The following is a 14001-nucleotide window of genomic DNA, read 5'->3' on the forward strand; positions in this document are numbered from 1 at the left end:
GTTTACACAACTGCATGTGATGTATAAATACGATGAGGAGAGCAAGTCTAACCCACCACAAGCACAGACCCTGATACACCCACACTAGAACACACCTGTAGCTAAATCCAGAGATGCAAATATGCCAACCGAGAACAACAAAGAGGAAGTGTACACAGCAGGCACGAGTCCAGAACAACAGTGGAGCAGACAGTGAGGTCATGTGTTGTCTGCTGCTATCTACACGGCTGTAAGTGGAACAAAGTCCACAGCTTTGTAATGCAGAGACTTCCGCTCTTGTTTGTCAGTTAATCACTTCCTCATGGCCGCCGTCTCCTCCTGTGCACCCGGTTTGTTTGAGCCTCTCAGCTTCTTTCATTTGATTCATTTTCATTGTCCCCTGCATCCAGAGTTTTGCTGTCATGTGTTCCTCTTTGCAAGACTTCTTCACGTTGCTGTTTCTTATCTAGTGAGTCAACTATCTGTTTGCTGGCAGCTTTTGAAGGTTTATCCTATCTTGACACTCTCCTCCAGCTCTCTGAGGACAACAAGCTTTCAGAGCTTACCTTCCGAAGCAGGTCATGTTACACAGTGTGTAAACATTCAATGTAATGGAGAAAGAAGGGAAAAAATGAATACACCTGCCATGTCCCTAGTTCAAGAAAACTATTTTAAAATGTATTGTTTTTTCTCAATTATCTATGATATGATCTAATGAATTGGCATATTTTTCTGTTATTAACTGGATTCTGTATTCAGCATGAGTTTATTTTTTTAAATAGAATAAAAAACACTTGACTTAAGATTTAAAGTTATTTAACAGAAGAACCATGTAGAACGATTTAAGGCAATAAAATCCAATTACAGTCCAGTCAGATTCTGTGACAGCTACTCTCATCCACAGCTTAAAAGAATGTTTACCATGAAAAGATGGTGTCATGACTGTGAGCAAGGAGGCAGGAGTTAATATTCTGTCATTGTCAAAAGGTTGAGTCCTAGCAGACATTTTCACCACGTTAAAAGCCACAAAATGTACTCATTTAATAGTTTTACAGCTTTTTCAACACAATAAGTTCCCCTCTTGTAAGAAGTAATTGCAGGAGATAGAGGTATAAATCAGACATGTATCAATTTACTTGTAAACCTCTTGAAGCAGCAGTGTGTGAAGGATTGTGTGACATCTAGTGTTGAAGTTGCCAATTCCAACTAACAGAAAACTCCTCATCACACACACCGGCTAGATATGTGGAATAACCTCCATAAAACAATAAAAATGCTCTCCCCCTACCACCGTAAAAGCCAGTGCTTGGTTTGACCTTTCTGGGCCCTCAACCTCAACATGACAGATTCAGGAAGACAACCATGTTGGTTATGGACCATAAAAGGTTTGCTGAGTTAACACTATTTTTTGTGGAAGACTTGGCACCAGTGAAAATGTGAATGAATATCATTTTACGTCAATGCTTAATGATCTAAACACATTTATGGAAAGATTTCATACACCTCAACACTGACATTTGAAATTTTAGTCCCAAAATATCAATTTGACTTTAACATATCCTGTTTTACAGAAGGAGCTGGTGACGAGCAGAAGTGCATCGACCCCATTACTTTGCCCTAATCAAGATCAGATGTGCAAGATGAACTATTTCTGTGCTCAAAAACAGGAAGAGAGAGAAGGACACCCACATGGAATCAAGGAGATCATGCAAAAATATGTTGATTTACCATCCTCTTTCGTGTTGAGCCAAAGTCATTTGGGCTCTGCGTCCTGCATGTGTGCGAACACAACGGAAGGCCATAAATGAAGAAAGGAAGCTGTGGTTTTCTGGTTAGATTAACAAGGCCAGCTAATGAGGTGAAAGGACGGTGGCATCAGCTCAGGTTCACTGAATTGTACAAGCCTTCATTTACAGAGTGAAGGAGAACTGCGAGGAAATGGAGTCCAAGTCTCCAGGTGTTTGACATGAAATCACTTCCAAAAACAGAACTCATTATTTTCTGAAAGTGTAGTATAGGAGATGCTCCATTTAAAATAGATAACAAGGTTATCTTGTGCTCTTGGTATTAGCAATTACAGAGATGAAAATGAACTCTTCAAATAAACAAATAAAAGTTTAATTAGAGGTGTGCCGTGTCCATTTTTGACCCTCTACCTCTGGTTACACTGAGGTGCTGTAGCCATAAACCTCATGTTCTTTTCAGTTTTCTCCACAAATTTGCCTTATAAACTTCTCTGACCAAATCTGGCTCGTCATCCTCACTGGCAACGACTGACTTGTGTTTCACCTGTGTGGACGAGATTACTGATGCTTATCCCGTCATTAATAAAAAACAAATGCACAGGTTTCAGTCTGAACAAGCTTCAAAAACACCCCATCAGCGAATTATTTAGATGTAGAAGGAAAGACATTTATAAAAATGTATCAACCTACGTTCCACAGCAAAGTGGATAAAAGGAACTATAAGCTGCAAAACAACGAACGCTAAACTCATGCATCTATCAGTGACTAAAAAGTATGCAGCTCTTTTGTCTCCACAATCGCACATGACTACCGGGGCAATGCTGGAGTTGAGAGGTTCAAATGACTAACTTTCATCATCCGATTGGATGATCCTTCCATCAGCTGTGCCAGAGTCACCTCTATTATATCATGTAGGCTGCAGGATTTTACAAAGCAGCAGCACATTAATCAATATCTGCTTCGGCTGCATCATTGCAGATCTTTATATTAACAGTCTCTCAAAGAGGAATTCTAACTTTTACTTGTATAATCAGGAGCGGATCAGCAGCGTTGTGATAAAAACAACAAAAATGGGGGAAAAAAGCCAAAAATATTGAAAAAAACAGCATTCCTCATTCAGCAGTTGAGACATGTTTAAAACTGGCAATCAATGTTGGAAAAAGTCTCTGGAAAAACTGGGGACGTGGAAAATCGTGGGCTTTATCTGGAAAAATAACCAGATCCACTGTTGATTCATACTTCTGCTGCTTTCTGGCTATAAAATTACAAAATCACAGACTACAGCGAGTGACTGGTATTTTACTGCTCAACATGTTTACATGCGTGAGTGAGTGAGTGAGTGAGAGGGAGGAGCCAAGAGGAGAGGGAGAGTCATGGAGAAATATACTCCCCAGGTACTTAATCAAAAGCAAGATATGACGGATTAAAGTTTATACAAGTGCATAAAATATGACGAGACCACTGAATGACCCAATCACATCCGGGAATGACTTAAGACATTTTTAATGGTTTGGTGTAACAAATAGAAAGACAGTGTGCATTACTCTGTATTCAAAAAGCAAAAACATTTTCATTCAAATACATTAAAAATGATCATAAAATTTACATAGAAAACAATCTCTTAAAAAAGGAAAAGCAATTACTGAACAAAAGAAATAACCCAAATCAGGACAGGAACTCCAGTGACGTTTTGATATCCTTTCCCTCATCGATCTGATGCTCTTTCACTTTGAAGACTTACAGTACCTCGCTCACACAATCACCTGGTGCCCTTTACTTGAACACGAGAAGGATATCAGACATAAAACAGCAATCGTGTCTGTATAAATACAGCAGGGACTTGTTTCTTGCAGGACCAAGGGAAGTTCAGGTCCTGTATGTGCAGACACAGACTCAGAAGATGCGGATGACGTGTTATTTATTTGACAAATTCTAAGATTAAAATGAAGCACTCGGTCCAAACACACACTTTTACAGCTCCAGTGCTTCAATGTATTCCCTCGAATGGAGTTCAAGTGCCACTTCAAATAACAAAAATAAACAATAGTATTAATGAAAGATGCCTCATCAGTGCCCTTTTATAAGCTCCATCCCCCCCAGCTTGGAGGGTTGGTGGGTTAACGCGGACAGCTCAAACCCAGAGGTTTGTTCTTCCTGAGACGAGTCGAGTTATCAGAGACGAGTCGAGTTAATGCACTCTGCACCAACCGATTTGCATAGGAGTAAAACATGAATGTAGCAGCTGACGTCAGCTCACAGGCTTCCTGTCAGATATAACACCACAATATCATGGCGACATGAAGGCTGATGGCTGTTGAATACAAATAGAAGCAAGGCCGGGCAGAAAAAATAAACGTTATAGTCAACATGCAAGGGGTGGGTGAGCACACAAGCTAACGTGAGTAAACGCACATATTTGTCTCTGCAGTTTCTGGACTATTTTCCAGTGTGCTATATTCTCTGCAGAAAGACCACAATGCTATCTTTATGACAGCATGGCTGGTACCGAACAGTAATTACAGATGGCAACACATGCACTCAAACCTACTTACATAAACACAAGAAGTTGACTCCGCACACTAAACTAAACATAGGCCGCGTATGTCACACTCAGACTCTCGTATGTAAAGACACAGGAATGTGACCCATTCAGGCTACAGTATGTTGGTGTGGAAGAACCTTAGAAGAGAAGCAAGTTTTGTGTTTTAACCCATCATCTTAAGTCTCCTGTATTGTCTGATTCTTCTTTTATGTGGGGGTGGGGGACAAGTTTAAGAATGAAAGCACATTCTCCAGCAACATATATATTGAAATGTGGTAAGACAACTTGGATAAACGTATGTAAGTCATCTCAATTTTATGTAAAAACTATGACTTGTGCAAGCACACCGGTGAGCAAAATCCCTTCTTAGTATAAACCAAACTTAAACATAAACCAGGTGATGAGTGCTGTTGATAAGTTGGTCTACGTGCCAGTCTGGTGCAAACTACAACTGGACACCTGCAAATGATGATAATAAAACTGATTGGCACTTATTTCAATGAATACAGATAAACTGATTACTAACAGTTTACACACAGTATCTCAATTATTCACAGCAATTTTTCCTCAGATTAAAAAAAAAAAAAGCGCAAAGTGGTTGTGGCTGAAACATTCCAATGGCCCTCTGAGCCACGTGTGGGATATGCCAGATTCCAGATATATTCCCAAGGTAATTTTAGGATTGACGACGACAATAACAACATCAAAAGTGTCTCCCTCTTAAGAAAGTCTTTGGAATGACTCAAGATGCCCTTTGATGGATGACAGTTAAATCGAGTGACCAGCAAAAGACAAAAAGACGTGAACATATATGTGCATTTGCTGAAGAAAGCAAGTAAATCTTTTTGACGTTGTCAAGGCAATGCAGAGGCTGAAGCTGAGGTGAGAGCCCTGCCCTCAGGCTCTGCCTCTCCCCGCTATCCCAGAAGAAACAATCAATGTTATCCTAAAAGAAGGTCCTCTGAAGAAAAAGGGTGGAAAAATGCTGTGAACCACACAGTTAATAATGGCTGCTGGAACGCCTAAAATAAAATAACTGCATGGAATATCACTGACTGGGAGTAAAACACTTGCTACCTGGAAGGCTAACTAGACCGGGAGAGAGTAGATTCCAGCAACTCCTCTAGGGACTCTGCTCCTTCTAGTTTTGGCTCCTCCTTTTCTGACTTTGCCTTTTTTGCGGCTATTTTACTGGATGAAGGTGCGTCGTCCTGCATCAGCTCTTTAGCCAGGATATTAGTCACTGCATGACCAGCTCGTCGGTGGTTGGCTGAGGATAAGAAAAGAAAACCAAAGTGAGTTAGGGAAAAAAAACCAAAAAAAAAAACCCACAAATCTAAATAAATCAGCCCATGCACATTTGTCAGTGTAAGCCATGCAAAAAATAAAACAACAAAAAAAACGACAAGGAAAAAATAGTCAACTGTGCAAGTTTCACATAACTTGTGATTGTTCCATGTAAATATAAACCTTTATGTAGTTAATGCAACAATCGTGAAGCTGCACATCTATATCAATGTAACACACACTTAGTTATGTTTGGGGGGGAAAAAAAGTATTTTTTGTTTAACAAAAATAAAAGTGGATTTTTATTCCCATTTTCATTTCCCTTTTATTCCCTAAACACACGCAAACACAAACACGCACTTGCATGCATTTCTCTGCAACGCAAACAGACGAGTGCATGTTGCATGTTGATGGATTACTATAATATCTGGAGCAATTTCAGCTGATGTCAGATTAATGTCAATGTGATCTTGGTGAGGAGGGAAAAAAACAGGGAGGTAAATGGGACATAGGAGGCATGTGGGGTAAGAGAAGTGAGACAGGAAATGAAGAAGTGGGGATTGGGAGTAAAGCCAAGGAGGGAGGGAGGGAGATGAGGGGGGGAAAGGAGGAAGGACGGAAGGGTAAGATGAGACGGAGACGCCATGGAGAGCAAGATGACTCATACTATGGGAAGCTTAAATATACACACACGTGTGTGTGTGTGTATATATGTATATATATATATATATATATATATATATATATATATATATATATATATATATATATACCTACACATATAAGCAGTGGATAGAGGGGCCATGGTGAAAAAGTGTGTCAAATTGTGTCCTGAGGATGCTGTTCTTTTTTTTTCTACCTGCTTCTCTCTGTTCTTCCTCCCACACATACGAAACACGAGTATTATCCCTCATCCTCTCCCTACATGCTTTACCACTCTTTACTCTTCTGTGTAGGAGGACAGCTGTGCAGCAGCAGCCATTTTGAATTATATAGGTCAGCAGGAGATTGTGAAATTATTTTATGTCTGGTGTATGTTCAGATCTCTTCATTCCTTAAGCCAACAACACATCATCAGTTCACTGCAAACTTGTTAGAAGAAAAGATAAAACCAATGTATTAATAGAAGAAGCATGCATCTGAACCATAGTTACAACACAAAGACTTGTTGAATGGTTCTGACAGACAAAACCCACCAAACACACACAGATTTACCAAGCAGGTTTCCAGAACTAGCTGTGATAAAGACACAATTGAGTCTACAGAAAAAGAGGAGGAGATTTGTAGATAAAGGATTACATTCACATTTGATTGCTCTTTGGTGATCTGTAGGTTCTTTGTGAGCCTCAGCTGGACTCATTTGCACAACAGCTGAGGCATCATGCTATCACCTTACGCATTTCTCTGAGATCTTTCCCACCGCCATGGACACCAATACTTTTCTTTTTTTTACATTCCCAGTCTATTTTTGTCCCTCTCACACCTCCATTATTCATAAACTTACGAAATAGAAATTATGCAAATGACCTCAAAACCAGGAGAATGTGGTCTTTGTGGATGTCGTGTACCACGTGTACCACGAAGAGCCTGCCCTAAAAATCAAACCCGCAGAGAACTCTTCAAAGGCTGTCAAGCCAGATCCTCTCCTCTCTCATCTTCCTCCACTTCCTCTTGAGACAGAAGACAAGAAAAGAGGAACAGGAGAAAGGAGGATGATCAAGGAGAAGCAAGGGAAAAAGGATAGATTTATACGGATACAAGATCAAATGTAGAAAACAGATATTTCAATTTCTTTAAAATATAATTGAAATGTTCTGGGGTTTCTGGCTCTCTCAAAAATAAAGAAAAAAGTTAAATACTCATCTGCTGCACTTCTTGTAAACTATGACTATACTTCAATGAGACTGGCAGTACACTGTACAGTACACAAAAATTACCAAGACTGTAAAGTGGAGCTACTTGTCATGTACATATTAATCGGTTCTTGACATAAGTTGCTCTCTAACGTGACTCAAGAAAGCCGCCTAAAGAGAATGAGGCTACGAGTAAATTAAACAAGCAGCAGTTTGGGATTTTATGCCACATTTGAGACGTGTCTGCATATCCGTCTCTGTTAGTTTCTACATTTTGTGGGAATCATTGCAGCGAGCCCTCACATGCCACCTCAAACAGGAACATCTCAGCAGACATGGAGAATACAATTTCTGGCTCTGATCTCGACTACATCACTGCATAAAGGCCAGGTGGCCGTGTCACCGGGACATGATTTATTAAGATAATCTATAACAACCGTTGATGGTCCATTTACATCGTTTGTCCTCAGAAGGCTCGTTGGTGGCGGAAAGTGTAGTAGCAGCCATCTGTAACACATTACACTCCAGGAGAATAAATAATGACTACCTAATTAGAGAAGTCCCTTTGTTGTACAGTATGTGTTGCCGTCCTCGTGAGGGGAACAAAACAGGAAGTGATGAAACTATTTGCCACTAATAAGTGTGGAAACAAGATGGAGTCAGTCCCTTTGTTGAGCTACACAAGTAATAACAACCGCCTTTGTTTTCCCAGACTTCAGATCCCCACTGTAATAGGGGAAAAACACATCCGTCTAGATGCCCTTTGTTTACCACCAGTCGTATCATAAGCACAGCCGAGATGATGGTGTATTTGAGGGTGGAGGCTCAGTGTCTTCAATTTAACAGGACTCATATCACCATCCTCAGGCCGCAGTGGGAAATGCACTGCTGCTCTACAGTGGAGGACTGTGGGAAAAAGTGACGTCATTTGACACCACTATTGGCTACTGACTGGTGTTTTTGGGATAGCACTGATGTAAAGTGTGGAATTTATGTTACTGTAGTTTATGTTTGATGGGAATCTGTCTCAGTGGATGCTTACGTATGTGAAATCCTTAGTGCTTCACGTATGGCATGATTGATGATATCTCTTAATAGTCTCATTGATGACTGTGTGTGTGTGACTTTCACAGACCATCTGTGAAACTGCATGTCTTAGGGTGTTTTTCTTATTTTCCTGTTAAAAAGAGCCGACTGTCTGCAGAGCCAGCGTGTGCCTCTATTGTTGCTATGCTCTTTATCTCTGTCTCTCTGTTTTGATTGGTGTTTCGTCAGCTAGTTGCCTCTGTGATTGGCTGCTCCAGCAAGGGTCATGACCCAGCAGATGGGTCTATAGAAAGTGTTTAGACACATCATTCCTCCACTTAAATTGGTCTGAACACATAAAATTAGCCCACTGTTGCTAAGGTGACATGTCTGTACCTATAACAAAAATAAACTTATCTTGGATTAAAAAGAAATTGAAGCCGACAGGCACAGTGCGATAGTGCTGCATGGAAAGTTATTTGTCCTCTAGATTGAAATGGGCTTCTTGCAAACATCCATGTGAGCCTTTGTATTGGCATGTGGACATCTGGTGTGTGCATTTTGTCTGTATGTCATTAAGGGGTGGGTGGTAAAGCAGACAGGAGGGCAGACAGCTGAGGATCCCCCATGTGTGTGTACACACACACACACACACACACACACACACACACACACACGCACACGCACACTTAGCTGAGGTACAGGTCAAAGGTGAGGGTTATATGGCCCCACAGCCTCGTGGCAAACCCATTCAGTCCCACAATGAGCGTGACAAAACATTTTACAGATCCTCAGAAGTCTTTTAACCTAGTAGTGATTTGTGCAGTCACACTCAGCTCTGTGTGCATCTGTGTGTGTGTGCTTGTTAGGGGGATACTCTGTATAAAACCTAAAATCACTTATCAAGCCCAAATTTATAGACAGCAAGCACATGAAGAAAAAGAAAAGGAAACCCAAAGTGTCTGGCTAACAGGACATTTTTTGATTTATTTAAATTATTAGGGCTCGAGCACTGACAGTGCGAAGGCCCTATTGTATCTGTAGGCATTTTTCTTTTTTTTCCTTCTTCCAACGAAATGAGGGCCTTTTTGCCCCCCTAAACGTGCCCCATAAGTCACCAAATTTTGCACGCAAGCCAGGCCTGGCGAAAAATTTGATATTTAATGGTTTGCATTAATGGGCGTGGCCTAACGGCTCAACAGCGCCCCCTAGAAAACTTTGTGCCTCCTGCCCCACAATACGGTTTGACGTACATGCACGAAAATCGGTACACACCTGTATCATGTCGCAACTTAAAGAAAAGTCTCATGGCGTCATGGCCGAAACCGAACAGGAAGTCGGCCATTTTGAATTAATCGTGTAATTTTGGCGCAATTTATGCTATTTCTTAGGCCGTTAATACGACCAGGTGTGTTATACATCAAAATGTGCGTCTCTATCCTGTGACGATGGCCATTACTTTTCTCAGTCAAAAGCGTTACCGTGGCGATGATAGATGCCAAAAAGCGCACCCCCCCTTCATCTGATTGGTCCATATTTGATAGTTCCTACTTTCTGCCATAACTTTTGAATGGTTTGACATAGAGTCGTGGGTGGTGTCATCGGACTTAGTTTTGAGTCCTTCACCTTAATTGGTGCAAATCAGCCCCGCCTCTTCTTAATGTGACGCTGAAGTGAATATGTCTCTCAACATTAAGACTGAAAAGCAGTCCAAAACAAGTTGGGATGCTGTGTGTGTGTATGTATGTATATACACGCACACACACACACACACACACACACACACACATATATATATACATATAAAATTCTGAAAGGAACTTGAACAACATGTAAGTGGAAACAGACATTTTGTCATTTTATGGAAAATCTTAGCTCATTCTAAATTTGATGGCAGTAAGAGATCCTAAAAAAAAAGTTGGAACAACAAAAGATAGGAAATTTAATATGCACAAATTAAAAACAACTGGAAGAGCATTTCATAACAGGGACCTCAAGGTCCTCAAGCGGCACACGGCATTAAAAACAGACATGATACCGAACTGGAAATCACTGCATGGACTCAGGAACACTTCCAGAGATCACCGTCTGTGGACACCGTGCTATCCACAAATGCAATTTTACGGCTCTGTCATGCAAAAATCCCCTCCTAAAACTGCAATCGGTCTCCTCACTCCCCAAACATTTACAGATAGTTGTTAAAAGAACAGGGGATGCAACCCCCATGGAAAACATCACCCTGCTCCAACTTATTTGGAGATGTGTCGCTGTCATCAAAGCCAAAATGAGCTTATATGTTTCTGAAAATGGTAAAATGTCTCAGTTCAACATCTGATATGCTGAAAAAAGAAGATGGGTTTATGAGATGTGAAAATAATTCTGTTTTTATTTACATTTTACACAGCTGTGTTTTGGATGTTTTGATGTTTTGGAATTAGGGTTATTATGGACTGTGTAAATACTGCAGTATACAGAAGAAGCATAGAGGCTGTTGCCAACTGCTGAAGCTCCTCTATGCTACTGAACCACACAGACAACCTTCTGCTCCCTACAGGCATCAGTGATCCCATCCCTAAAAAATCCTCTAGCACTAACATGGCAGCACCTGTGTCCAAATGGACTCTCAGCAGTCTGACCAGCACTCAGCTGGACCCTCCTATGTCATTTCTTGCTTGTGTTATTTTCTCAGATGTAAGTTGCTTTGGACAAAAGCGTCTACTAAATGACAGCGGTAGTAGTAAGATGTAGTCTCCTACCAAAAGTTAGTCTTCTTTATCAGTTTGTTCATTTTCTTTGCTGCACTAACTTTGCACCTTCTGTGGATAACAGCTTGGATGGATGAGCTCTCTCCATCTTGGGCTTGTCCCCAGATTCCGCCGTCAGACGGCTTTTGCTAAAATATATAGCAACTAAATAAAATTGCATATTGTTACAGCAAAACCAGTAAACAATACTTCTGAAATGTTCTGCTTTTCCTAAATTAGATCAAATCTGCTGGAAATGTTAATGTCTTTAGAATGATCAAGTTCAATTTGTGCAAAGAAAATATTGTGGAAACTCTGCAGATCATTCGATAGAGGATGGAAACTATAATAATTGTACTAATATCTTGCATTATTTCCCATGTATTACATGAAACCCTTTTAATCAGCTACTTTTGCAGTCATGACTAAAACTGCGCTGAATTTGTTCAACCAATGGACGTGAACGATCCAGTTTCTAATCTTACAAATACTGCCTTGCTGCAGAATGGCTTTCTAATCTCTGTATTCACCACGGAAAACGCTGAACTACGGCTAAAGCAACACAATAGAGTAAGACAGGCAGAGGGCATTTAGTGGGATATATGATAAAGCCATTTGTAATTCCTTTCTCCGTCTATGCCACATGAAGTTTTGTGTAAGGGAAGGAAAAATACGTTCTCCCTCTCTCTCACATATGATCAGGTATTTCCTGTGAGGAGTGTGAGGTGGCCAAACAGAATTAAGCTTCACTGGGAGAACCCTAAAATGGGCCCCACTTTTTATTTCCTGCCCTTGCATCTTATTCCAGTTGGCCACTCACTGTCGTCCCACTCACTTCGGTGGTGATGAGACTGAGATTTTGGTTATTTAGAAAAAAAGAAAAAGTGTAAAAAATGTGATAAAGAAAGAAAGACAGAAAGACAGAAAGAAAGACAGAGAGAAAGAAATCTACTTAGCATCACTGTCTATGTCCAAGAAAAGAAAAGAAATGCAAAGAAAAGAAAAGTGCAGTCTTCCATCTGGCTCTGAGCTGTTCCACTCTGGAGCAAAGCTTCACATCTGGCTTCTATTGAGGGGACGGATTGGGTTGCACACTTCCACAATGTTTTTATGTGCAAATGCAGAACTTTCATGAGCGTGCATGTGAATAAACACACTGGGTCTTTCGTGTTTTCTCCCTCCCAGTTAATGGGCACTGGATATTTTCCCCACTCACATGGTCCCATATAGTTACTCAACACCAGGAATCATGTTACAAAGGCATTGTCTTAGCAGCTCTCATACTCACTTTCATTTGCATGGTTTTACCTACAAGTCAGGACATTTACAAAATATGCAAAAGGTACGAGATCACAAACATAAAACTAACTTAACTGCAAATGCTTATATCTGCAGAAAGTAAATTAATGTGGATGTGATTGTGGAACCCCAAGTGAGTAGCGAACTTGCCTGTTTCTATGAGCTTATACATGGAGCACCATCACCCAAACAAAAATCTACCCAGATTGGAGCTTCACAGAGGACATGAATTCATTTGTTACCCCATAAACTCAAAACCAAGAACTTTAATTCTAAAATTATTTTTTTTAGTATGACTTTATAATTTTGTTCACACTGATGTTTTAATCAAAACATGAAGCTCAGTTTCACTGTTCTTGTGAAGGCTGCTTTCACGAGGTCAATGACAGCTAGATGTAATACTAAAAACACTGTGGTTATGCAAACGTTTCTTTTCTTTTCTTATGGAGCATAAAGTACTTTGGAAATAATTAAATAAACTTAAAAGATTCTGGAGAGACGATTTTGAGATACTAAAACCTTTAGATAACTCTTTGTAATTAACCATTTTCTCCATTTAAAGGAAAGTATACGTGTAATTAACTATTAGAAATACCTAAAAAAAACAACAACCATTAATAACAGAAATCTCTGAATAAGCAAAATCAAACTTCCACTGTCAGATAGATGTTGGTGTGATTTAAAATCTAATACCCTTCTACTGCCACAGTTTTACTCTTTATTATTATTATATATGATTATTTTCTTAACACTGTAAGCTTTTGTTGAATGTTTTGTGTGTTTCTCACAGACTGATCTCCAGTATTGTGGATTGCTCTCTCTCTGATGTCATTTGGTTAAACTTTCTGCCCACCTGCTCGCTCATTCTCCTTCTACATTCAGTGTATATTTTCCTATTCCACCACCACACCCTGATCAGTTGTTCCTCCTAGTATGCCACTGCCCACACCCAGTCGTGGCACCCTCTCTCTCTCTCTTTTGCACCCGTGCCAGCCTTTGAAGACATTGGCTTTGCTCCCTGTAACCATGGGTTCAAAAATATTTAACACAGATCATAGCCTCTGAGGCATGCTACTGAGATGGGGAACATAAACAAATCTCAACACAAATGGAGAGAGGCACAGAGGGAAAATGAGCCAATAAATCTCTAACTGCATGTTCTCCGATCTAGTAAGCATAACATGTGTGAGTGAAGAAACAGGAATCTGTAAATCAGGTGAGACAGAACACATTGAAACATCTGCGTGTCCTCTGAAGATTTACTGCTTTGATTGTTTTATGAGTACCTGCTTGCCGAGGTCCCCTCTTTCTCCTAAAAGCAGCGCCAGACTGCAGCGCCTCCAACAGGCCATCCATGATACCAGTTTCATCACCCTCTGTAACAAAGATCAAAACAGGACATGAGGAAGGCAACAAACATGAGATTAAATCATTATGGAGTCAGATCTGAACTTATATTTGTAATTGACGGAAACAAAATGCCATAATCATAACTGTACTTTCATAATTTAGCACCAGACTTATCA

At 40.2% G+C, this 14001-nt stretch overlaps 1 protein-coding gene across 1 annotated transcript in view; it reads right to left on the minus strand.

The window, feature by feature from the left end:
- Nucleotides 1-3211: 3211 nt before the first annotated feature.
- LOC133447359 (protein diaphanous homolog 1-like) overlaps nt 3212-14001 on the minus strand; it is a 92836-nt gene continuing 82046 nt past the window's right edge. Inside the window, exons 26-27 of the mRNA XM_061726032.1 lie at nt 13762-13851; nt 3212-5536 (exon numbers count right to left, since the gene is read on the minus strand). Coding sequence (XP_061582016.1) covers nt 5352-5536; nt 13762-13851 — 275 coding nt within the window. The 3' untranslated portion in view covers nt 3212-5351. The remainder of the gene's footprint in view (nt 5537-13761; nt 13852-14001) is intronic.

Source organism: Cololabis saira, chromosome 7 (assembly GCF_033807715.1).
Source record: "Cololabis saira isolate AMF1-May2022 chromosome 7, fColSai1.1, whole genome shotgun sequence".
NCBI lineage: Eukaryota > Metazoa > Chordata > Actinopteri > Beloniformes > Belonidae > Cololabis > Cololabis saira.